This window comes from Neomonachus schauinslandi, chromosome 13 (assembly GCF_002201575.2).
Source record: "Neomonachus schauinslandi chromosome 13, ASM220157v2, whole genome shotgun sequence".
Lineage (NCBI taxonomy): Eukaryota > Metazoa > Chordata > Mammalia > Carnivora > Phocidae > Neomonachus > Neomonachus schauinslandi.
The window spans coordinates 74553492-74577842 of record NC_058415.1 but is presented as its reverse complement, the minus strand read 5'-3'; the positions used below and the strand labels follow the sequence as shown (position 1 = coordinate 74577842).

Sequence of the window (24351 nt, the reverse complement as noted above, 5' to 3'; positions counted from 1 at the left end):
TAAACTGGCCCTCGGACAGGGTAAGTGACGTAGTCAACGGTCATGCTTCTAGGAAGCTTCTCACCTGGCATGAGAATCCAGGTCTCCTGCTCGCTAGGCCCGTGTTCTGTCCAAAGGCCCATCAGGTCTGGGACACCTCTGTCATGCAAGGCTAGAGGACCTTCTACATGTAGATAAAAACATAACAGGCCAAGGGCTAGACTGGAACAGAAAAAGCCAGAACTTTGGCTTTGGAAGGGCAATTAAGAATCATCTAACCCGTCCACTATATATCCTTTTATATAACGATGAGTAAACTGAGGACTGGCTGAAAGTTGCACAGCCAGAAATGTCAGTCAGGACCAGAACCCAGGTCTGTGCCAACTTCATCATTCAACTGAGTAGAGAGCACAATCTGCAAATGTTACTATGGAGATGACAAAGCACTCAATCCACTGGATTTTTTTCCTTAGCAGGTCCAGGCCATGCACAAAAATTATAAGGTGAGATCTTTGTCCTTCAGGAGCTTAGTCTAGCTCGAAAAATACACATGTGCATAGGAAAGCAGAATAACATAAAACCTCAACAAAGGCAGCAGCTACATTAAGAATTTAGAGGAGGCAGCGAAGCAGGGCATGTTCTATGTTGAAAGGCTTCCTGAAGGAGGGTAAGTAAAGCTGGGCTTTGAAGCATGCACAGGAGTTCAACGAACGCAACGGAATAGGTATGTTAGTCCAGGAAAAAGTTTCAACTTAGCAAGAAGTTCTATGGGAGATGAAGCCAAAACTACAGATGAGGGCTGGGTCCTGGAGGTTGGGGAGCCTTCCCGTGCCAGGGCACGTCTTTTGAATTTGGGCCTATGGAATAATCGGTCTTCAAACTTGCTCAGGAGCAGAGAACCTGGAAGCCCCCGAGCTCTTCATGGAACGCCATGAGTGACAGATTATGCTTCATTCCAGGACAGTGTTAGTGTCAGAAAATACAGGACTGTGGGTCTAGGCCTGAAGGAGAAAACCACAACCACAAGCATGCATGCCGTTAAACAAAAGACATCCACAAATCAGAATCGATCTTTTCCAAAGAGTTCCATCATCAGTTACATGCTGTTGGTTTCTTTCTTCTGTCCCCTGGAAGTGTGTGTGCTAGCAAACAACATGGGGCCATTGTTTTTCATAAAATAAAGGGCAGGAGAAACTTAAAAGGGGGGAACATTCTGAGAACTGACTTCTTTCCTTCAGATTAGGAATTCTAGAGGGCCAAGGTAATGCTACAGAGAGCAGAGTCCTCTCCAAGGCTCAGTTTGCCCATCTGACATGAAGTAGCTGAGGATGGGAGCATCATCGGAGACCAAGCTTTGGACACATGGTTGGCCCAGTAGGGTCCTCTTCACATTTCCTGGGCTCTCCAAACAATGAAAGGCATGGGAGAGTGGCCCTCCGTCCGTGCGCCTGGTTCTAGGCAGCACAGAGTAGTCTGGAGTGGGACCAGCTTGGCTACCAGCAGCTTCTGAAAAGGCCAGGGGTCAGCATGGGATGTCAACAGGCATTTCTGTGCAGAGTCCTGGAGTGAGCACGATACCACCCCTGCTGCTGACATGACTGACACTCTTCAGCGTGCTCCTAGATGCTTCTCTCTTCACCTGGGGGCTCACGTGCAGCCAGCTGGGGCACCAAGCCTTACCGATGTCTCACCTTCAGCCTTGCAGGAAGCTGGGTGCCTTCCTCCCTAGGTCACCTGGCCAGGAAGGGGAAGCACCCAGTGCCCAGGATATGGGCTTCTACGAGCTGGCAGGGGCAGGGAAACCTTGCAGAGTCTGTGTGTCGTGTCCCCACTGCCTGGGGGAGCTGCGAGGTCACGAGGAGCCGGATGTAGTAGCCACCAAATACCGCCAGCAGGTGCTGGGCCATTTCCTGGAAGAGGCAGGGGAGCAGAGTGAGGGCCACTGAGAAGCATCTCATGCACGACGAGAAAGCCAAGTGGTCCTCACAGCCCTGGACCAGCAGTGATGCTCACTGGGAAGAACCCTGCCAGGTCACCTGGGGCTCCTCGGAGACACCTGGACTGGTCTGGACCCCCAGCTCCGCTACTCACCCCATGGGGTGCCTGCAGCCTCAGCTTCCCCACCTCCAAGGTGGGTGACCTAACTGCTCAGAGGCAATAAGAATAACCACAAAAAAGCCATTTTTTTGGCTGACCACTGATTTATACCAACCAATCTCACACGCACTGTTTCCAGCTCCAAATGACCGCGAGGCTATAAAGCGCACAGGGTCAAGGTAATGTACTTGAAGTTAATCATTAGTAAATGGGGGTGGGGTGAGGGGATCATTCCCATGATGGCAGGATCCTTCAATTCATACCAGGCACCTGCTGGATTTCTTGAGACAAGTACTCCTACCAGACTAAGAGTTTGCTTTTAAAAAGCAGATTTATCACAAGAAAGACAAATAGTGTATATATGAGTCTACTTATCTGAAGCAGGTAGTAGTAAATTCAGAGAGACAGAAAATGTGCTTTTCAGGGGCTGGGGAAAGAGGAAAAGGGGGAAGTTCGTGTTTCGTAGGTATGGAGTTTCAGTTTGGGAAGATGAAAAGGTTCTGGAGATGTTTCATGCTGATGGTTGCACAACAATGCAAATGTATACTTAAGGCCCCTGATTCATACATTTAGAAATGGTTTGGTGGCAAATTTTCTATTATGTACATTTTACTGTAATGAAAAAAAATTTAAAGAGTTAAAAAAAAAAAGGAATTTAAAAAATTAGACTTAAGGGGCACTTGGGTGGCTCCGTTGTTAAGCGTCTGCCTTCGGCTCAGGTCGTGATCCCAGGGTCCTGGGATCGAGCCCCGCATCGGGCTCCCTGCTCGGCGGGAAGCCTGCTTCTCCCTCTTTCACTCCCCCTGCTTGTGTTCCCTCTCTCGCTGTGTCTCTCTCTGTCAAATGAGTAAATAAAATCTTTTTAAAAAATTATAAATAAAAAAAAAATTGGATTTAATGCATGCTCTTATTAACACATTTGGTCTCTTAAGTTCTATTTGTTGGACTGGCAGGTGGGATCCCAGAGGATATGTTTCGGTCCCGTCGGCGTGACACTGAGCATTTTTCACAGTCTCTGTGTCCAGTGTGAATGTAATAAAGTAAGGTGTGGGTCACATCAGGCTGTTCACATCGGGGGAGTCAGTGATTGAGAACAGGCTTCCGAATCAAAGGGCCTGAGTGGGCATTTCTGCCAGGCACCCTATGACGGACCCTGACAAGTCACTTCCCCTTGCTGAGCCCTTTTCTTCGACAGTAAAAGAGAGAACATCACAGCACCTATCTGGTCTAGCTGGAGGGAGGATTAAAGGAACTAATCGACAGAAAGTCCCCCACCTCGTGCTCAGTGTCACCAACATCATCATCATTATCATTATTCTAGAAAGCAGAAACTCCACCTAGCTCTGTAGGGTTGGTGCTTTCTTTGAGTCACCCTTGGTGCTAGAAAAATACTGAAAGCCTCAAGTAGTCTACTACTCCCTAACTCAGATTTATCTCCTGGCCAATCTACTCTAAAATTAAGAGCGCAAGAAGGGGGCGCCTGGGTGGCTCAGTCGGTTAAGCGACTGCCTTCGGCTCCGGTCATGATCCTGGAGTCCCGGGATCGAGTCCCGCATCGGGCTCCCTGCTCGGCGGGGAGTCTGCTTCTCCCTCTGACCCTCCCCCCTTCATGCTCTCTCTATCTCATTCTCTTTCTCAAATAAATAAATAAAATCTTTAAAAAAAAAAAGAGCGCAAGAAGGAAAGAACTATGGCAAGAAAATTGTACTTAGAGTTCGCAGGGCTGGCTTCTGCCCCTGGCTTGGCGACCTTCTCCCTTGCTCTCTGACCTTCGGCAGGTCAGCTGACCTCCTGGAAGCTTATTTCACCCAACCAGAAAGAAGGAAAAACACTCCATACCCAGGAGGGTAAGCTGAAGGATTTTATGTATGGTAAGAAATCTGTTACAATGTAAGAGGTGATTATAACTACTTCTCTGTCTTTCAGAGGTGCTGGTTTCCTGTTAAAATATGATGGTCTGGCCCATGCTGAGACTTGGGCACTGATTATATTTTCCCTACCTAAGTTATAGAGGGCAACTATTTTAAAAACATGTGCACACACACTTGATATTCATGACAGGGTATTGTATTACCATTGGTTTGAATGAATTTGAAAAAATAATTTTAAAAACCCATCAGATTTAATAGGCTATGTCATATAAACCCAGGCATGCCACAATAAAGTACATGACCTTATCAATCTTTTCTAGTTCTCTAAAAAAAAAAAAAACCGGTAGTGGGGGCGCCTGGGTGACTCAGTCAGGTAAGCGGTTGCCTTCAGCTCAGGTTATGATCTCAGGGTCCTGAGATCAAGCCCTGAATCAGGCTCCTTGCTCGGTGGGGAGTCTGCTTGTCCCTCTCCCTTTGCCCCTCCCTGCTGCTTGTGCCCTCTCTCTCGCTCTCTCAAGTAAATCTTTTTTAAAAAATAAAACAAATTAAATTTAAATTTAAAAAGTCGGTGGGATTCAAGTGAAGAGATTAATCTATTTATCATTTTCTCTTTTGATGAGTCCCATTTGTCGGATCCCCTACTCCTCACCAAGGCAAAAGGGAAAGTCTGGGCTGGTTTGGGCCTTTAATCCCCAAACCTGTTGGCTGAAAAGAAAATGCAGGTGCCTCCCTGCATCAAAGAATGCCTGAAGTCACCCCCTGGTGCTTGTCTCCCAGACAGTGAGTCTTGTCCTCATGGAAGATACAAGCTGAAAACCACATTATCAGATATCTGGTCTACCAGCACTTGGCCATAATTGGGTGGCAGGACCTGACAGAACTCTGGGGCTGGGGGCACTGGAATTCAACAGAAATGCATATAAGAAAAAGCATATATATCCGACTGCAATTTAAGTAGATGGATGGAGAGATGACAGACTGATTGCAAAATAGATTTTAAAAATGACCCAAATATTCATGATCATGTTTATGGCTATGTAGGCCACGACCCATCAACATGCAACTAGATATCCCATGGAACTACCAAAAAAGAATATCCAAGATATTTAAAGATGGGTGAAAAAACCAGAAAGTAGAAAATGATTCCTATAAACTATTTTTTAAAGTGCTAGAGTAAGGAAAAAAAATAATTAAAAACTAGTAGGCTAGAAGATTTGCATAGCCTCTACCAACTCCGTGAAGTCATGTTCCCTGGGATTTATAACTTGAGGCCCCACGTGGACTCCACACAAATGTCCTGAGAGGAAAGGTGGCCCTGAACAGCCCAGGTGCCCCTTACCTCCGGCTCAGCCTCAGGAACAAGCTGGCGAAGTTCAGTCTGCATGAGTGGCCTCTCCTCGGGATGAGGGCTGCCGGGCAGGAGAGGAGCTTCCTCCAACAGGTTCTCGGGCCCCTCCTCTGTCTCGGGGCTCACCCCGGTTTCCATGACAACACACAGCTGGCTCAATCTGCTTCGCAGCAAGGACTGCAAAAGAAAGAGAGAGGAGACGTGGATGGTGTCCCAAGTTGGGTGGTATGTCAGAGGCTGAGTCACTCCCGGCGCTGTAGACTCACAAAGGACTGATGGATCCATCTACAGACTCAGATGCTTACCTCAGGAGAATCTGGAACTCAGCCATATTCGAGAGGTCAGATAATTGCCTACAAAATTCCCTACAGTCTCTAAGAGCTTCCAAAACACTTTTCCTTCCACGTTCTCATTTGCTCTTCAAAGCAGCCTGGGTCATGGGTATCTTAATATATACCTTGCAGGTGAGCAAAGCAGAGCTCAAAGGCCTTGCCCAAAGCCATACAGGGATGAATGGGCTGGGATTGGGCTAAACCACAATCCTGACCTCAAGATCCATGACAGCACTTACAGGGCCCAGGGAAAGGCTGATCCCAAGGAAGGAGCCCAGGGCTCGGAGACAGGAGGATTGCACTCCAAACCTGGCATCACCAACCGGCCCCGTGGATGCCTTTGGGGGGCCACCGGACTTCTCAGAGGCTCAGTGTCCTTGTGTATGGGATCAGAGCAAGAGCACCCTGATCACAAATGGAAGGAAGGCATTTCAAAGAAGTGAAGGTTGTCTAAATACCCTACTTCCCTCTGCCAGAATCATATTACTACTATTAATTGTTAATATAATTGTTATGTTATCAGGAAATGTGGAAAATGCAATTAGTTAAAAAGGACACTAACTGAAATCTTATTCAGAAGTAACAATTCCCTAGGCAGAAACAACCACTGATTCCAGGTAGGCATTCTTCCTTCCAAGTAACATTTCCTTAGACATTTTTCCAACCTTAAGGAAATACAGTCTGTACAATTTGGCCTTCTGGTTTATTTTTGTTTGTTTTTTCGCTTATGGTATCTTACCTCTTGGCTCATCTTCATCTCTCGAATGTGGTCACACAAAAACTGCACACAGTCCTCGAGGTCGAAGTAGACAAACCAGAGCTGGGGAGAGAAGCCATGACGGCGGATGCTCAAAGCCAGCCCGACATTGAACTCTCCGTCGCTGACTACCTTCCACCTCCTGCCTCCTCCTTGCCGGAGGTCTGCCCTTCTGGGGATGAGCAAATTTATGCCCGGTCTCTGGTGGGACCGTGCCTCTCTGCTCTCTCCCAGAGTCCTCATACATAGCAGAGAGTCCTTTGTACAGATGGGAGAAAAATGGCTTTGTGTGCACATTTGGAAAATGTCCAACCCTGTTCAAAATGGCCTCAGCTCCATTTGCTCCAAGTCACTGAGCATTCCAAACCATCCTGGACATCATGTATGCATCTGGGGCTACCACCTTCATCCTCAGGGGTTGGGGTGTCCTGCTGTCTGGAGCCCCACAGGCAGATGAGTGAAACCCTCCAGTCATTCACCACCACTGCCCAAGGCCAGGCGGGAGGAGATCCAACTTGGGTGCTCTGGGAGAAGGGGAACCGGGTAAATGTTCACCCCACCTTTACCTCCCCTTCCTCCTCAACCTCAACAGTCCCCAGAAGGTCAGGTGAAACGCAGCCAGGCCGACACCCTCCACGTACACTCATTACATCTGGTTGGGTCCACACCTGCCTCACATCACAACTGAAGTTCTGTGAGAAACTGGTGGCCCACACCTCACGCCTCCAGCGACCGACCACTTCCTCTGGATCCCAGACCTCCCTCCTCCCAGTGACTGACCCATGAGACCCAGGGTAGCAACCCTCTTGCCGACTAGTCTCTCCCATTGTCTCCCTGACCCCCTGTGCACTTGGAACAAAGAAAATGACCGAGCCAGGTGGACAAAGCCTCAGGGTCTGATGTGCCGCTCCAGGAACCTTGCGTGGGCCCCTGAGTGCCCATCAAAGGGTCTGGCACAGAGGAGGCCCCCTCTGTTTGCGGAATAAATGCTGAATGAGGAGCGTGGCTTAGACGGTCTCCGAGCTCCCTTCCAGCCCTGCCTCGTGCAGCTTCAGGCTGCGGGTCACCACCCAGAGATGGGTCTCCGGGAAGAAGCACTGGAGCAGGGAGAAAGGGAAGGGCTGCCCACGCTTGTCTCATTAGCAGACTCCAAGACACTATGCAGACCGGGGGATGCTGGGGCCCCCTCTCCCCATCAACCCAGCCATAATGCAGGCACCCAAGCCGAGGTCACTCCCAGACACAGTACCTGAATCACGCTCTGACAGCCTTCCACCGTGTCCGTCACCCCCAGCAGCACCCGGTGTCTCAGGAGGGCTCCGTTGGCAGCCGCCAGCCTAAGGTCTGTGTTGCTGTTGGCCTGTAAGACAAACACCAGGCTCGTGGCCAGATCGCCATGCTGCCAGGGAGCTCCTGGGCCCTGAGCAATACCCACACACTGTCCCGCCTCCAGACGCCATGGGGCAATCCTGGCCTTTGAGACATATCCATCGCCCCCACCCCTAAAATGGGATTGCGGGGTTTGGAGGACAATAAATTCAATAGTGTCAGACAGCCCTGGGTTGAAGCCCAGCCCCACTACATCCTAGCTGTGTGGCCCTGGACAAGTTACGCTCCTTCCCCGAGTCTTGCTTTCTTCAGTTGTAGAATAAGGAGAAAGAGTGTCAGGGTGTCCCTGCCTCCTAGGAACGTGGTGAGCTTGAACATGACTATGCGTGTGCTCTTAACCAGTGCCCAGAAACAGTCTGGTGTGCTGACAGAGATATCTGCAGGAGGAGGGAGGGGGTGGACAGGTTTGAGAGCTGCTTATTGTGTAAATAAAGCACCTACTTTCCAAAGCCCCAGGCACAGTGCCTGGCCCTCGGAAGGAGATTCTGGGAATCCATCTCCCTTCTTTTCTACCCAAACCAACCAGACACCATGGATCTAGTTGACTAAGTAGATGCTACCTAAGCAGGCCAGGGAGGGGAGGAGGGGGGAGGAGGAGGAGGAAGGGTGTCAGGACCCAAAGCGCTGGTTTGGGGTAGAGACCCCATAAGGATTTAGAGACGCAACTAGATGACAACCCCATCAAGGACAATCAAGGTCCCCAGGAGGGCAGGACTCCTGCAGGGAGCTTTTGAGAATGCAAGAAGGCCCTGTGGTTGTCACAAGGATGGGACAGGCAATGTTGGCACTTAGGGACAGGGACCAGGGATGCCTTCCGCTGAAGGCCGTGTCCCCTGAGAGACGATCCCGCACTCGGAAGAGCAGTCTCCTGCCCTACCCAGACTCCACGCTCCCCACCGGGCGTGAACACAGGTGAAAAATCTACTCTCGGTTCTGAGCGGCCAACCCAGGTCCACTTGACATGGAAACCTAAAGTGTTTTTTTATTTTTTACATGGGTCTAAAATATAGTGAATTTTCCAGGGATGCCACAAATATGAAAACATGGGGTGAGTACATTTTGTTTAGCCTGGAGCCTTAGCAAGGGCTGCACACCCTTTCCGAAACCTGCGCCTCGGGGAGTTCAGACCCAGGCTCTGCCTCTCACCGCCTGATAACCTTGGCCAAATTACCCCCACCTCTCCATCTCCGTCTCATCTCTGAAAAACACCCTCATTCTATGAAATGAGCCAACCCGCATAGAACACCTAGAAGAACGAACACACAATGCCCGTCAGCTCATGACATCAGTTCGATGGATACTGAGTCAAAAATATCTTTTTCCCCTGTATCTTGTTGGCCACAAACGAATATTTTTAGGAACTTCCCACATGATTTTACTCCGTCTGTGATACAAGGCAGGGTCTCGCATGCCTTCACACACCTTCCAATCCTGAGGAGGGCTAATGACGCCCCGAACAAGGGGAAAACAAGGCAGTGCGTGCAAAATGCTCAGGCTCTCAAGGATGCTACGGTCCAAGTAGGACAGGAGGAGGGACAATGGTGGTCAGGAAGGGAGCGCTGCAAGGTTCAAGTGATGAGGGATCCAAGCAGGAAGAAATCCTTGAGGTGAGGCAAGATCCCAGGAGCCTGTGTGACCACAGACTGGTTACTTAACCTCTCTGAGCTGTGGCATCCCCACTGGCAAACAGAGTCAATAATCCTAACAGTTCATACTTATTGAGTATTTACATTACACCAGGTACTATCATAAGCACTTTGCACATATTAAGTCATTTAATTCTCCCAATAATCTTATGAGGGTGCTCCTTTTTTTTTTAAATGTAAGCTCTATGCCCAAAGTGGGGCTTGAACTCACGACCATGAGATCAAGAGTGGCACGCTCTACCGACTGAGCCAGTCAGGCGCCCTGTGGGAGCTACGATTACTATCCCATTTTACAGACGAGGAAACTGAGGCCCTGAGGGGTGAAGTAACACCTTACCCAGCTTGCAGAGCTAGCCAACGGCAGAGGTATTCTGCCTCCTTGTCTGGTTGGTGGCCATAGGCGGCAGGTGCCAAAGGCACATAGTAGGTGCTCATTAAATGGTGGTCATTATTAGGAGTGAAAGAACCTCAGGTTCCCTGAATGAGCAAACACTGATGACAAGAGGGCCACTGCATACCCAGGGCCTCCATGTTGCACCTATGAGTAAAGACACAGGGTCTTCTTCATCTCTGTGCCATGAATACCAGCCGAGCAAGGAAGGCAAAGAAGAGGGCGGACGGCCACCATGGGCATTCCCTGAACTGCGTTCCTTACATCTGCATCCTTGAAGGCCCTGACAGGTGCCAGGTATTTCCCTTGCTCTTGCTAAGGCAGGATACTTTGCTTTTTCCCCTCGCCAAGAGAAGTTTCTCGCTGCAGGGGCAGCCAGTTTATTTTATTTTTTATATGCCAAGCACAAGAGCCATGAAAGCTTCCACGGAGCCCAAGGGCAGCATCATTTCGTCAGCCTTGTCGCAAAGCCCAACAAAGATCTTTTCAGGATGATTAACTCATAAAGTTCCTAGCTGTCCCTGTGAGCATAGGAACTAAACGGAATTCATACCCCAAACTCCGACCACATTTCCCAGCATCCCTCTCCTCCCGAGTCAGGCAAGAACGGATCTCCGAGTCCAAGTCTGTGCCAGGAAATTAAGGTGGTAGGTAGAATTAACGTTGCTAATTAGCTGACCTTAAAAAAAGGGAGTTTGTCCCAGATAATCCTGGCAGCTCAAAGTAATCACAAGAGGCCTCAAAAGTGGAAGAAGGAGCCAAAAGACTCAGAGTCAAAGATGTGAGAAGAACTAGACCTGCCATTTTTGGCTTTGAAGACAGACAAAGGAGTCATTAGCCAGAGACTGGAGGGGGTACTCCAGGAGCTGGAAGAGGCAGGAAATACATTCTCCCCTAAAGGTTCCAGAAAGGACGCAGCCCTGAAGTACAGAACTCTAAGATAATACATTGCATTGTTTTAAGCCACTATGTTTCTGGTCACCAGGGACGGCAGCCATCTGCAGACCACGCCAATGCAGTAGGATATTGACTGAGAACAAGGCCTGGGATCTGAGTGCCCTGGCCTTGAATCCCAGCTCGGCCCTTCTTAGCGTGAAAGGGCTCAGTAAACCCAACATGCCCTCCTCTCCCCGTCCCAGACTCTCTCGAAACACAGCTTGCTTCCAGAAAAACACCCCCAGGGATTAGACAAAGAAAACAGAGAGGAATTAATCACACATGTGATTTCATTTCTTTTAGTCACTGGGCCCAAGGGCCCACATGAATTTTCATGGTCGGAGAAATTCCCTGGGGCAGGGAAAAGAGAAACATCAGAATTGGGATTCTCCCGCCAGCGCGCCCTTTCTGGAGGGAGCACGGCTGGGGTCTCCGGACAACTCACCTTCCTCTGGTGTCTCTCGAAGATGAGCACGAGGGTCAGGGTCAGGCTCATGGCGGCCAGGGTCACGAGCAGCACACCCACCCAGTGGTTCCCCAGGGCAAACATCTGGCTGGTGGAGTAGATGTTGGCCCAGACCACCACATAGAAAACCTGCGAGAAACCAGAGAGAGAGCACGATCAGGAATACCGGTGCTCGAACGAAACCACTCCATTCAAAGGGAGACACGCTTCGGACACATCCGACGCCCTCCTTGGAGACCAAGAGCTCACAGGGCCAGGAAGGGATGATCGGGGTCTGTGAGGAGGAGCCCTTGTTCCTCGTCCACAAGCAACAGTAGAGGAAAGGGGTCAGGAGAGCTCCTCTGAATCCTTGCTTACCCTGACTTGAAATAAAGCAGAAGGAGGGCAGGGGGTCCCGGGAGTGAGAGAAATTTGAGTCAGAAACCCACACTGATCCTTCAACAGCTATGTGTGGCCTTGGACAAGTTATTAACAATGCTCTGAGCCTCAATTTCCTCATCTGTGAAATGGGGATAATACCTGCTTCACAGGTTGTTATAAGGGTTAATCAGACAATGTGTGTAACAGCCTAGCACTTGTTAGAGAATTACCAAATGCCAGTAGCCATTCCTTTGCCTTCTCTAGCAGCGGACATGGGAGTAAAGAGTGCTACTGGGCCATGTGTACGTACAGAGAAGTGGCAGATCAGAGTGGTTAAGAGCACAGATGCTGAAACCAGATTGCCTGGGTTCAAATACTGGCTCTGCTATTTGTACCTATATATGTATGTGTATGTGTCTGTATGTATATACATAGGTGGATATGGATGTTCATATGTCTGTGTCTTCATGTGTGTGTGTATATATATGTATATATATATGCACATACACATAGATGTTTATACACACTCATGTAGGTATGATCAGAGCTGAAGTGGACCTATCTGTTGAACAGATGGGGGAACCAAGTCCCAGGAAGAAGACAAGTCTTAACCAAAGCCAGACATTGAGTCCAAAGTCACAATGATGGGTCCTCAGATTTCCAAACCCAAGCTCTGTCCTTAGTAAGTAAATTCGGCCTCTCATCCTTTACATGGGGATCTGGTTACGACTCTCTCCCATTGATTTCCTCACACCACATCCAGGTCCGTGTGTACTGCTCAATCCCAGGCAGCTGGACCACCAGCCCCAAACCCCTTACCCACACTGACAGGCTCGGGAACACAACGCCAAATTCAGCCACGCCACAGGGGGCCGCAGCAGGGTTAGGGTTAGCGCGGCCCCCCCCCTCCCTCCTTACCACAGCAAAGGCCAGCCGCATGGGCCTGGAGTTGTAGATGATGTATCTTCTCACTTGGGGCTCCAAGAGGGCGCTTTCGGCCAAGCTCCTGTACTGGTCAGCAGGGACCTGCTTGGCCGTGCAAGGGAAAGAGACCAATCAGCCATGGGGAACCACTCCCACCTCCTTCCTACACGCAAGCAAGTCATTTCCAGTTCATGTGACTATCAGGTGGAAGGGGGATCAGGCACCATCCAGGCTGCCCGGGAAGGCAGAATGAAGAGCTCAGAGCACTCAGACTGGGGATCACAGGATGTAGCCCTCAGCTCAGGGAAGGCTGGGCACCATGGGGGAGGTGGGACACCTCGAGATCCAGGAGGACAGCCCTGGGGGGGGGATCCTACAGCCCCAGGCTCAGGGCCTCACGGCAGACCCATGATAGCCTAACGGTTAAGGCTCAGGCCCTAGAGTCAGGAGCCTGGGTCCGAACCTTGGCCCTTCTATTCATGGGCCATGTGACCTGGAGCAAGGAACCCCACTTCTCTGAGCCTTAGGCTCCTCCTCTGCAAAACGAGGACCATAAGTATACCTCCCTTGCATATGCAAGGGGTGGCTTGCATATTAATTACCGTACCACATATACAATTGTTTTGGGGTTTTTTTTTTTTTTTCAAGATTTTATTTATTTATTTGACAGAGCGAGAGAGGGAACACAAGCAGGGGGAGTGGGAGAAGGAGAAGCAGGCTTCCCGCAGAGCAGGGAGCCCGATGTGGGGCTCGATCCCAGGACCCCAGGGATCATGACCTGAGCCGAAGGCAGACACCTAACGACTGAGCCACCCAGGCGCCCCCCACATATACAATTGTAACACGTATATTATAAAATAAGTGTACGTATAACATGTACATACATATGGACATTTGGGGGGGACCTTTGTTCTGCCTACTCCAGTGGTTATGTGTTACTTTGACAGATGTGTGTATACAGCTCAAGGTACTGAAAACTGGCACCTTCCTGCACCCCCAGCCCCAGAAAAAATGGCATAGCATATAAAAGCCCTACAAGAGTGGACTGCTTAGGAAAATAGAATTTAGGGGTGCCTGGGTGGCTCAGTCCATTAAGTGTCTGCCTTCGGGGCTCAGGTCATGATTCCAGAGTCCTGGGATCGAGCCCCACATCAGGCTCCCTCCCAGCAGCGGGGAGTCCACTTCTCCCTCTCCCTCTGTCTCCTGCTCTGCCTACTCGTGCTCTATCAAATAAATAAATAAAATCTTAAAAAAAAAAATAGAATTTAACCATTAAAGAGGATATTTAGGAATATGGTAGAATATTATGTAAATTGTTCCCTGGTTAGGGAAACCCCATCTGCAGACAACAGTTTAAGAAAAATGTTCTTTTGGACAAAGGCTGAATGATAAACTGGATGATAAACCAGCCACTGTTGCTGGTGTGGGCTTAGTACCGTCAATTTGAGAAGTTTCACTTTGAATGATAAGATGTTGATTGAAACAGGAACACAATTCCGTTCGAAAGAAGTAAACTCTAAAACCAGGGTAAAATTAGCTCTGTGTCTTTCCCCTCCATAACTGGTCCTCCCTAGGTGGTGCAGGGGAGGGCCTGGTGACGCTGGGGGCTTCGGGAACAGAGACCACCACAGCTATGGCTACTTTGTAACAACAGCGACACCTACAATGTATAGAACATGTACTATGTGGCAGACAGAGTGCAACTATTTCTCAAGCACTATTTCACTTCCTCTCATAAAAACCCCAGGTAATAGGTATGAACGTTGCCCTCATTTTATAAAGGATGGAACCGCTGCTCAGAGAGGTTAAGTCACCTGCAGAAAGTCACGCAGGCAGGAAGCAGCAGAGCTGGATCTGCACCCAGACCTACGGGTCTGAGAAGCCTATGCCTCAAATCACTATGCTTGAAAGCACTGCATTACCATCTAATGAATCCAGGCACCTTCCCTTTGAGTATACAGTTCCCTCTTCTGAAATGCCCTTCCTCCTGTCTACCCAGCAAACTCCTACTTTTCCTTCAAGACCCCAGATCAAGTATCTGCCCCTCCGTGACTCTTTCCTAAACACTGCTTCCCCAGGAGAGTTCACCATTTTCTCCTGTGAATGGCTTCAGCACCTTATACGGTCCGCTACCGCGGTGTTGAGATCCTGCTGTCCTGCCGTACCTGGCGTGAGTCCATCTCCTGCACTGGGCTCTATGAGCAGTACGAGCCCAGGCGCTGGGTACCGGTCACCGCCGTGGTACCTAGCGCCCAGCTCAGCGCCTGGCAAAGGATGGGCGCCCCAAAACACCTATCTGTTAAGTGAAGTAACTGGGAGGAGGGGACACTTCCCATACATCCTCCTTACCTGCCCCACCCCACGGAGCACAGAGTCCGTGTTGAACGAATATTTTGTGAACAACTGGATGAAAGGATAGATGGATGGGCAGACAGGTGGGTGGATGGAAGGAAGGAAAAAATGGCAGAGGGTCTCAATAAAATGAGCACTCACCTGAATGCCCCATGTCTGCAGTTGCTCCTCCACGGCGCCCAGATCGAAGGAGATGGGTGCACAGGTATTGTCGATCCGGAGAACCGTGAGCACCTGGCCATTGCGGAGCTCTGAAAACAGACCGGAAGCTTCAGCTGGCTGGGTGAGAATTACCGTGGACGAGCCCAGAGCCTGCTGGCATCACCTCCTCTGGCCGTGAGACCCTTACTCATGGCAAGGAGGGACTTCGAATCCCTATGCGAGAAGCACTGAACTTGTCAAGAAACCCCTGCGGAGGCAGAACTGGGACCAGAACGTGGAGGCGATCTGGACACAAGGCAAGACCAGAGAAGGAAGAACTTGCCAAGAATGAGAGCCAACAAAGAACTGGAGGAAGCGAGCTCCCCATCACAAAAGAGACTTAAACAGAGACTGAACAACAACCACATGGAAAAGGTGATATATCAGACATTTGTATGATCACCGCAAAGGAAGCTCACCTACATATTACACTCACAGTGGGCTCAGTCTGACTGGGGTAGGCAGAACAATGAACCCCCAAAGATGTCCTCGCTGTACTCCCCAGAGCCTGCGAATAGGTTACCTTACACAGCAAGGAGAACTAAGGGTATAGATGGAATTAAGGTTTCCAATCAGCTGGCCTGAAACAGGGAGATTCTCCTGGATTGTCTGGGTGGGCCCGATGTAATCACAAGGGTCTTTAAAAATGTCGGGAGCGACGTGATGGGGAGAAGAGAAGCACGGAGCTGGAACGTGGCTGCCTTTGGAAATGGAGGAAGGTTCACGAGCCGAGGAGTGTGTGCGGCCTCTGGAAGCTGGAAAAGGAAACAGACTCTCCCCAGGCTCCTGCAGGAAAGCAGCCTGGCTGACATGCTGACACGGGGCTATAGCTCAGTCCACACTTCGAACCTCCAGAACTAGAAGAAGATGGATTTGTGTTTTGCGAGCCCTCTGTGGGTGGCAATTTGTTACAGCAGCTACAGAAAACTAATACGCTGATTCTTTTTTTCCTAAAGATTTTATTTATTTGTCAGAGAGAGAGAGAGAGCACAGGCAGGGGGAGCGGCGGGCAGAGGGAGAAGCAGGCTCCCCGCTGAGCAGGGCGTCCGATGCGGGACTAGATCCCAGGACCCTGGGATCATGACCTGAGCCGAAGACAGACACTTAACCAACTGAGCCACCCAGGCACCCCCTAATACACGGATTTACTGGTAACCCCGTCCCCAGGGTATCTGCAACTCACTCAACATTTCAAAAGCACTAACTGAATTAAGTCAAACCTCAACAAACACTCCGCATCAACCCAGCCTGGTCACAAAAGCTATCAAAACTCTCCCCACAGGAACACGAGGAGGCCACGGGTGGCAAGGAGGCCAGACCAGTGAGGCCAGCTGGGGTGAAAGCTCTGGACTGAAAGCCCCTCAGGCCCAGGGAGGACCAGCCACGGAATGAAACTGCATCTACCTTCTGATCTGAGTAGAGAGACTCTGGACAGAAGGATCGAGATCTCCTTCCACCAAAGCATGAGGCCCCATGAGCCACAGGTCAGATCAGCAGGCACGGGGCTGGGGGATGCCGGTGTTCGGCCATGCAAGGCTGGGGAACGGTATGCTGGCACATTTTCTGTGGGCACGGCTCAGAAGATAAAGCAGCACGGAAGAGATCAAACCATCAGTATGTTATCTGCTGGCCCAAACCTGTCCCCTCAGAGGCTAGCTCTGGGCAATACCTGAGTCTTTAAAGCAAAATGCCTAGTCCTACCTGCCTGGAAATTCCTGGCCCACCCACTCCTCTACCCCTTCACACAGCCCCTCTCTGGGCCCTGTCAACTGGGCCAACAGAACATCTCTCAATTCCACGCACCTCTTTGCATGTCCTCCACAAGACTGGGCCAGACCTTCACTCTCCATCGTGACCTTGTGGCGGCCTCCTCATTGGCGTCTCCATACCTACTCCTCCCACCTACAATGCACTCTCCACACAACAGCCAGCACACAAACTGGAGGACATCGATCCTCTGAGTAAAACTTTCAATAGCTTTTTGGTGCTCTACTGACAAAAACCAACCTCCTTACCACTCTCCCAGCCCTTAGAACCAGCCTCCTGCTAAACTCACCTCGGGCCATTCAGTGCTGTGTCTGGCCACAGCAGCCTCCTTTGTTCTTGGAACATGTGGCGTTCTCTCCCACCCCAGGGCCTTTGCATATGCTGTTCCCTTTCCCTAGAACACTTCCATTGGACTTCACACAGTTAAACCCTACTCATCAAGGGTATCCCAACTCATTAACCACTTCCTCAGGGAGTCTTCCCTGACACTATACTCTTAACAGATCAAATCCTGCTAAACCTACTCAGAACTGCTCTTCTCATCAAGGATAAGTACATATATTTGCAACTATTTGCTTACATATGTATTTAATTAGGTTGATTAAAGCCTATCTTCCGCACCAGACTATGTACTCCCATACTGGTTCTGTTCATCACCAATCCCCTGAGCTGGGTTCAGTACTTGCATACAGTAGGCACTAAATAAATGCTTGATGTATAAATGAATTGATAGGACAGAACTCTGGTCCCCAACCCCAATAGGGTTCTTTTTTTAATGCCCTGGGGTATCGCCTATGAGCTCGAATGACAGAGCATTCGACCCCCTGCCAAAAAGAACTTTATTTGCTTTCCTCTTTTTTTTTTTTTTTTAAGGTCTTTGCAAGAGGTGAGGGGTATGGAGGCAAGGTGGCAAGGCAGGGAAAGCACACGCTAGAGAGCTTTAGGATTCGAAGTGTAGCCCAGCCTCTCGCTCACAGAGGAGCCTTGAAGAAGTGACCTGAATCCCTGGCCGGATTCCTCACTTGGAGGGGATCATATCCGCCACAGAGGACTTTACAGAGAAATAAGAGGATGAAAATAAAGGCTTGGCACAACATAACTAGCCACTATTGTTGCCAATTTAAAAGCAAGCTTGTCAGGACTCAAAAGTTGCAATAAAGCAATCCACGCGCATGGATTTAGTCGTATTTGTTCTTACCTTCCCACACCTGCTCCAGGAAGGATTTAAGGTCACTTCATAAAGTAAAACAGGAAAAGATAAAATTACATTTAAAAATAAGCAAATGAGAGAAGCTGGACAAGAAGAAAATAAAGGCAGAAAGAAGACAGAATCAGGTAAAATAAGACTAGCTTCCAGGTGTTGAGCCCTCACCAGGCACGAGGCAGGGAGCTTGGGCTTCAAGGTCCCAATCGCATTTCAGCCTCTGAGAGCCCTCAGAGATGGATACCATTATCATGGAAAAGGGAACAGAGCCTCTGAAAGGCAAACAGGCCTGCCCAAAGCTACCAGGGGAAATGAAAGTAAGAAAGAGAAGCAGCTGGAGCCAAGGCAGTGCCCAAAAGGCAGGCAGGCAGGCCAGGCGGGGCCACAGATTAGCTCTGCATTTCACGGCACAGAACACAAGACCCACGTGGACCGGGGCACCAGGCCTGCGGAACATCAACTGCTCCCCTAGACTGGCTCTTTGCACCCCGAGGAAAATGCTTTGCTCTAGCAACGCCAAGATTTTTTGAGGTGTCTTTGTTTGCCTTTCAAACCAAGCTCCTGGATTCTTGGCAATAATCTCTCTCATCTGTTCCTTAGAGTGGGAACAGCAAGTCTCCACTTACAGATACTTTTTTTACAACTAGATAAGAAAAAGAGCTTGAAAAGCTACCAAAGAAGTGGGAACGCACACAAGTGTGTATGCGTGTGTGTGTGTGTGTGTGTGTGTGTGTGTGTGTGTGGCAGGGAGCAATTTCCTACAAAGGAGCAAGAACTGGCTTGCCAAAAACCAGTGGGGCAATGTCTTCAAAGTTCTAAAGAAAAATTATTTCATCCCATTTTATTCTAATGGTGTGTACGTGTGTGCGCGCACACGTGTGTGTGCATGTGCGCGTGTGTGAGTGTGTAAACTGCTTTCCCAATACCAGTAGTAGTAAAAGAAACCCTTTTAGTTTAGTAATAGTCAAGTTTCAAATCATCTAAGTAACCAGCCACAATTCAAAATGCCTACCCCGAGCCGCCCATTCATTCTGTTCACTCAGTAAGTGTCTACTATGGGCTAAGCCTGTGCTAGATACTGCAGATGCAGGGATGAACAAGGCAACACAGAGCCCCTGCCCTCATGGAGCTGACATTCTAGTGGGGAAGCTGGACATTCAACACTTTATGACACAGGTCATTATTTAATTACAGACTAGGATAAGTGCTGTGGGGAGAAGCAGGAATATATCAGGGAGTCCTGACTTAGGATTCCCCATGGAAGGGATATCTGAACTGAGCTCTGAAGCAGGACTAGAAATTAATCAGAGGAAAGAAGGCAAGGCAAGAGCATAACAAGCAGAAGAAACAGCAGATGCAAAGGCCCTGAGGCAGGACAGCATGCCAGGAACGGAGAACAGGGGCAGCAGGAACCACTAAGGCAGGCCTTGCAAGCTGGTGATGGAAAGATCTTCACATTAAGTCCCGTGGGAAACACTGAAGCAGAAAGTGACATGGTCTGTTCTGCATTTTTAAAAGCTCTCCCTACATGCCATATAAATGGAAGAGGCAAGGAGGAGAGATCAGCTAGGAAGATAGGGTGGCAGGGGTCCAAGCAGAAGGTGACAGAGACTTGGTCTACAAGATGGGGATAGAGAGAATGGATAGAAATGACAGACTGGACTGTAAGTGTATCCCAAAATGCCCACCCCTAGCTAAAGGCCCTTCTGTGCCCTCTGTGCCCCCCCTCCTTCCATTGTGCTATGTGAGTCCAGCTCCGCATCCTGGGGAGAGGGGGAGGGGGAAAAAAGAGTCATGACCTTACCTTGCCCCCAGCCCGGAGGACTCCCTCCAGGCAAGGCGCTCCAGCCCGGGGAGGAGGTGGGCAGTGGGCTGGCTGCCCCGCTGGGGCCCATTGGTGGTTCACAGGCCATAGCCGAGCGCCAGCTGGGCTCTACTTCCCCTTCTTGGAGCTGTGATTCATTCTGGAGCAGCCAACGCCGCTTCGCTTGCCTTCAGAAAACAGCACAAGAAAGAACTTCAGGCCTGGGCAGGCTGGGTTCCTTGGCTCCTCCAAGGCCAAAGTCATCCCAAGGCCAGAGAGAGCCACCGAGAGTCCTTCTACTGACTTGGCTCTTTCCAGTCATACTGAGGGGCATTCTCAGGAGTGAAGAAGAAGAAATAAAACCCTCCTCCAGGGGAGAACTGAGAACTTCCCTCTGGTCTTGGGTCTTCTCCAGCTCAGACACACCCAGGCACTCACCGGGAACTCAAGAAGTGAGCAGGCCCTGCTCCCAAGCATCTGGGATTTCTGTTCCCTTACTGACAGCAGCCCAGGCACCCCAGGCAACCAGACGCAGGACCAGTATATCCATCATGGGAAGCCTTGTTTATGCAAAGGATCTCAAATAGCTTCCCAGAAGACATTACAAAATACAAATGGAAAAAAAAAAAAATCAGGATGGGGGGAAATACAGATTACAAAAAATAAGAGTAATAACAACAACCATGAAGAACAAAAATACCCAGATATTCAGGCAATCAGAGTCCCTAGCAGAAGCAGCGGAAGTCTGCGCTGAAGAACATGAGGATTACTGTAAACAACACTTCTACTACCTACTCGTTACATAAACCTGGGCAAGTGCTTTAGCCTCCAAGAGATTTAGCTCCCTATCCTCAAACAGTGGTGTCTTCCCCACCAGGCTGCTACAAAAGAATCGGTGGCAGGATCTATATAAAGCACAGACAAGGGCATCTGGAACAAAGGAGGCACCCCACAAATACAGCTCTCACTGTTGTTGTTTCGGGGTTTGGCACAGTTGCCATGCCTGAGCCAACAATTTGGTTTTGAGCTTCCAGGTGGCCAAAGCTAAAAGAGAAATACTGCCGGTGAAGCAGTCGCAGGCAGTTCCTGTTATCTACAAGGAGGTAAGAAACAGGACAGTGAGGAAAGCAATGCATCTTCCTGGCACCTAGCTCCAAAAGGTCTCGGAAATGCTTTTTCCAAAGCCCTGGGAGCTGGGTCAGTGACAACACAGTGGGCAAGATCATGACCCTAAGACACTTTCGTCCGTAAAGCAGAAATGTCCTTCATGGGGATTCTCTTGATGCCAAAGCAGAGTCTCCAGCGCCACACTCTCTGGCTGGAGCCTGCACACTCATTCTTTCTGTTATGTGTCCACTTGGGGCCCTGACAAATCACCCATCGCCAAGGAAGACCATGCCTGAGTCCCTGGGATGACACACTGGCCTGGCTACCCGTCTTGGTGAAAAGTCCAGTAGAACTGGGTTTTGCTGCCATGGTTCCTGATGCTAGTTGAAAACAAGCGTCCGGTTGGCCCACGTCTGCTTGGTTCCAAGCTGGCCTGGGGGCTGACCGCCATGGCGCAGGTCCCCTAACAAGCCTGACTCCCATACCCCCACCGCCCTCCATTTCTCTCAGTCTTTTAAAAAGGACCGGCTGCATCATCTGTGGGGCCCGGTGCATAATGAAAATGTGGGGGTCCCTTGTTCAAAAATGACGAAGAAATTCAAGACGGTGACAGCAGAGCATTCCACCAGGTGAGGGGGTGGCTTTCTAAGTGGGGAGCCTGTGTGACGGATCAGGCTGCAGGCACCTGGAGCCAGCTGTGAGGTAAGCTCCAGAAGATCACTTGGGAGCCCCCTCCACCAACCAAGAATATACAAAAATGAGCCGTTGGCTACCAAGTATCACACACCTGCCCTGTACCCGGCTCTGGGGCCAGAAAGCAACAAAATGTTATGAAAAAGCAAGGACTTGAACACCAGAGAGCCTGGATTCTGAATCCCTGCTCAGCCCCGTCACATGCTCTGTGGCAAGGTACTTCACTCCCTTAGCCTTGCTGTCCTCATCTGTAAAATGGCTTCAGGGAACCCCACCTAGCACAGATGCCCCAGGGACAATGGAAGGAGACACAGGGTTGACATCCAGTACCCTGCTCACCCAACAGGCCTCTTGCCTCAGAAGGAGAGAAAACGGAGAGGCAAAGACGTAAAGAAACCTGCCCACGGTGGGGTGGCTGGAAGCCAGAGGGCCAAGAGGGGAACCCAGGCCATCTGGCTCCAGAGTCCAAGCCCATAATTCCTAGGCCCTGAGCCTCCGGACCCAGGTCTCTGAGCCTGTTCTTTAATCCACCCTAAAAAAAGAAAAGAAAAGAAAAAAAGGGTGGGTCGGGGGAGGCTACCTCTCCCGGGTGCCTGCACAGCAAACTCCTGCTGGTTTCTGACATTCCATCTTCCCCTTCCCCTAGCCTGAGGCCTGCCCACAGCAGGCATTCCCAAATACTGCTGAACATTAACCAGTCAACTGCACCACCCCTTACTTCCTTCCTCCTAGCTTGCACCCCCCTCAAGAGGTATAAAAGCTCAACAACAGCCTGAGGAAGTCGGCCCTGCACTTGACAATCTCAACCATCTCGGAAGCCCTTCCCTGCCTCCTCTGTTCACCTCCAGGGCCCGCAAGGCAAATATAATCCTTGGGCCCATATCCCAGACAAGAAAACTCACTTTTCCCAGACATCCCAGGGATGTTAGAGCTAGCAGCCTGCAGCCCAGAGAAGCTGCACTGGTGTGTCAGAGAGGCCTGTGGGACCCAGGAGCCCACACCCCCTCCTCCAGGCAGGAGGGACCACCCCCAGGCTGGAGCTGCCCAGATAGCCTTCCCCCGCGGGAAGTTTCCATTGGTTGCAAAAATCCCACAACTAGTGTCTTTGGGGAGAAATCCCAGCACCCCAGTTGGCCCAATTAGCCTCCTGCAAAGTCTCAATCGGAATTCATTCATTCATCTGAAATAAGGAGTAATGGTTAAAAAGTACCAGTCCAGTCCTGCCATTTCCCACCTGTGTCACCTGGAGCAAGTCACTTAACTCTCTCTGCCTCGGTTTCTTTACACGTAAAGGGTGATAACATGGTAACCGAGGCTAAAAGAGTTCACGCATGTACATCACTCAGAGGAGCACCGGGCAAATAGGAATGGCCCAGGGAATACAGCTGGCACTATTTTTACTCCACAAACATTCCCTAAGAACCTTGAAGTGTCAGGCCCTGTGCTTTCTCAACTCAAACACCAAAAATAAAATCTAAAGTCTTTGGTCAGCCCTCCCTGCCTGGGATCCCATTTGGTGGGAAAGATGAACTCAGAGAAAGAGAAAAAAGAGACAATGACCAAACAAGGCAGTCGGAGGGAGCAGGCAGTACCTTGATGTGGGAGAAAGGCTTTGCAAAAGTGGAGGTGAGAGAAGGACTGCCAAGTAGAGAGAGGTACAGACCAGAGGCCAGGATGGGCCCAGCGACAGCCCTCCGCACTCACCCTGCAGCCCCTGGTCCAACCTGGAGGCTGCAGAGGGTGGAAGGGGGGTTGGCAACACCAGCCTTGGGCAGATGTGGACCCATCACCTTCCAGTGTGTCCTGAGCCCACCATTGTGCTCAGCCCTGCACCAGCCCTAGGGGGACTTGGGAGACAGAGCCAGACACCAGGGTGGAGACAGAGCCAGCAAGTGAACACAGCCCCGAGGCTCCTGCAACTAACCGGTCATCCACTCCCCGGTTTCCTTAGTTTCCTTTGCTGATTCTGCATTTTAACCAGACCTTCCAGTCATGCTTCTTTCTTAATTAACTGGTGAGCCCCTGAAAAGGAAGATATCGTTAAGCCCCTGAGCAAAGGTCTCCATTTCTGGAACAGAATGCCCGGTCTCCCCAGGAACCGTGTGCCTCACTGCGATGGACGTGTGAGAGAGAGAGCGAGAAACAGCTTACAGTTTTCACAAATCAGGTTTTGTTTTTGTTAAATTGGAAAACCCCAACAAAAGGCCATAAGAGGGCCTGACACTTAAGTTTTAGGGTGGAAAAGCCTTGAAAGACAATAGGTCCTAGCTCTCCATTTTGCAGATGAGGAAATTAAGACCCAGAAATGAAAGTGAACTATCCAAGGTCAAACAGCCAGCCCAGGACGGAGTCTGAGCGATAGAGGGTTCTTTCGGACCGGGATGTCCCACCACACCTGGCCTTGGCCTTGGACAGCTGTCTCACCCCAGTCTCTGCCTTCAAGTCCTGTCCGGGGGCCTGCTGCCCAGAGTCTCCTTCTCCCCGGAAGTCCCCGCCCCCGGCCCCGGGCCCCGGGTCCCCAGGAGCCACCCGAGAGCCGCTCCCACGCCCGACCCACGCGGGAACGCGGACCCAGGCGCACCGAGGGCCTGGCCGCGGCGCCGCCGACCCCAGGCCGGGAGGTGCCGCCCAGGCGGCCGCGCCGCCGCTCCAATCTGGGCTCGCCGCCGCCCGCGCCCGCGCAGCCACCGGGCGCGCGCCCCGAGCCGCGGACACTCACCGCCCGCC

General features: G+C 50.5%; 1 protein-coding gene across 1 annotated transcript; it reads right to left on the bottom strand.

The window, feature by feature from the left end:
* Positions 1 to 379: 379 nt before the first annotated feature.
* Positions 380 to 23619, bottom strand: TMEM268 (transmembrane protein 268). The gene is made up of 9 exons (XM_021691499.1): positions 23549 to 23619; positions 19825 to 20012; positions 14990 to 15099; positions 12491 to 12598; positions 11192 to 11341; positions 7634 to 7744; positions 6367 to 6447; positions 5287 to 5472; positions 380 to 1889 (listed from the first exon to the last, which is right to left on the bottom strand). Exons 2-9 carry the CDS (start codon positions 19931 to 19933, stop codon positions 1710 to 1712), a joined length of 1035 nt encoding a protein of 344 aa, XP_021547174.1. The 5' UTR covers positions 19934 to 20012; positions 23549 to 23619; the 3' UTR covers positions 380 to 1709.
* Between the last annotated feature and the right edge of the window lie 732 nt (positions 23620 to 24351).

What these genes read in the sequence shown, in the direction of transcription:
- TMEM268 (XM_021691499.1), bottom strand. Translation starts at nt 19,933, where the DNA reads ATGGCCTGTGAACCACCAATGGGCCCCAGCGGGGCAGCCAGCCCACTG. An exon ending in TCCTCCGGGCTGGGGGCAAG is followed by an intron (nt 15,100 to 19,824) that starts GTAAGGTCATGA and finishes GTCTGTTTTCAG; the next exon opens with AGCTCCGCAATGGCCAGGTG. An exon ending in TCGAGAGACACCAGAGGAAG is followed by an intron (nt 7,745 to 11,191) that starts GTGAGTTGTCCG and finishes TTTGTCTTACAG; the next exon opens with GCCAACAGCAACACAGACCT.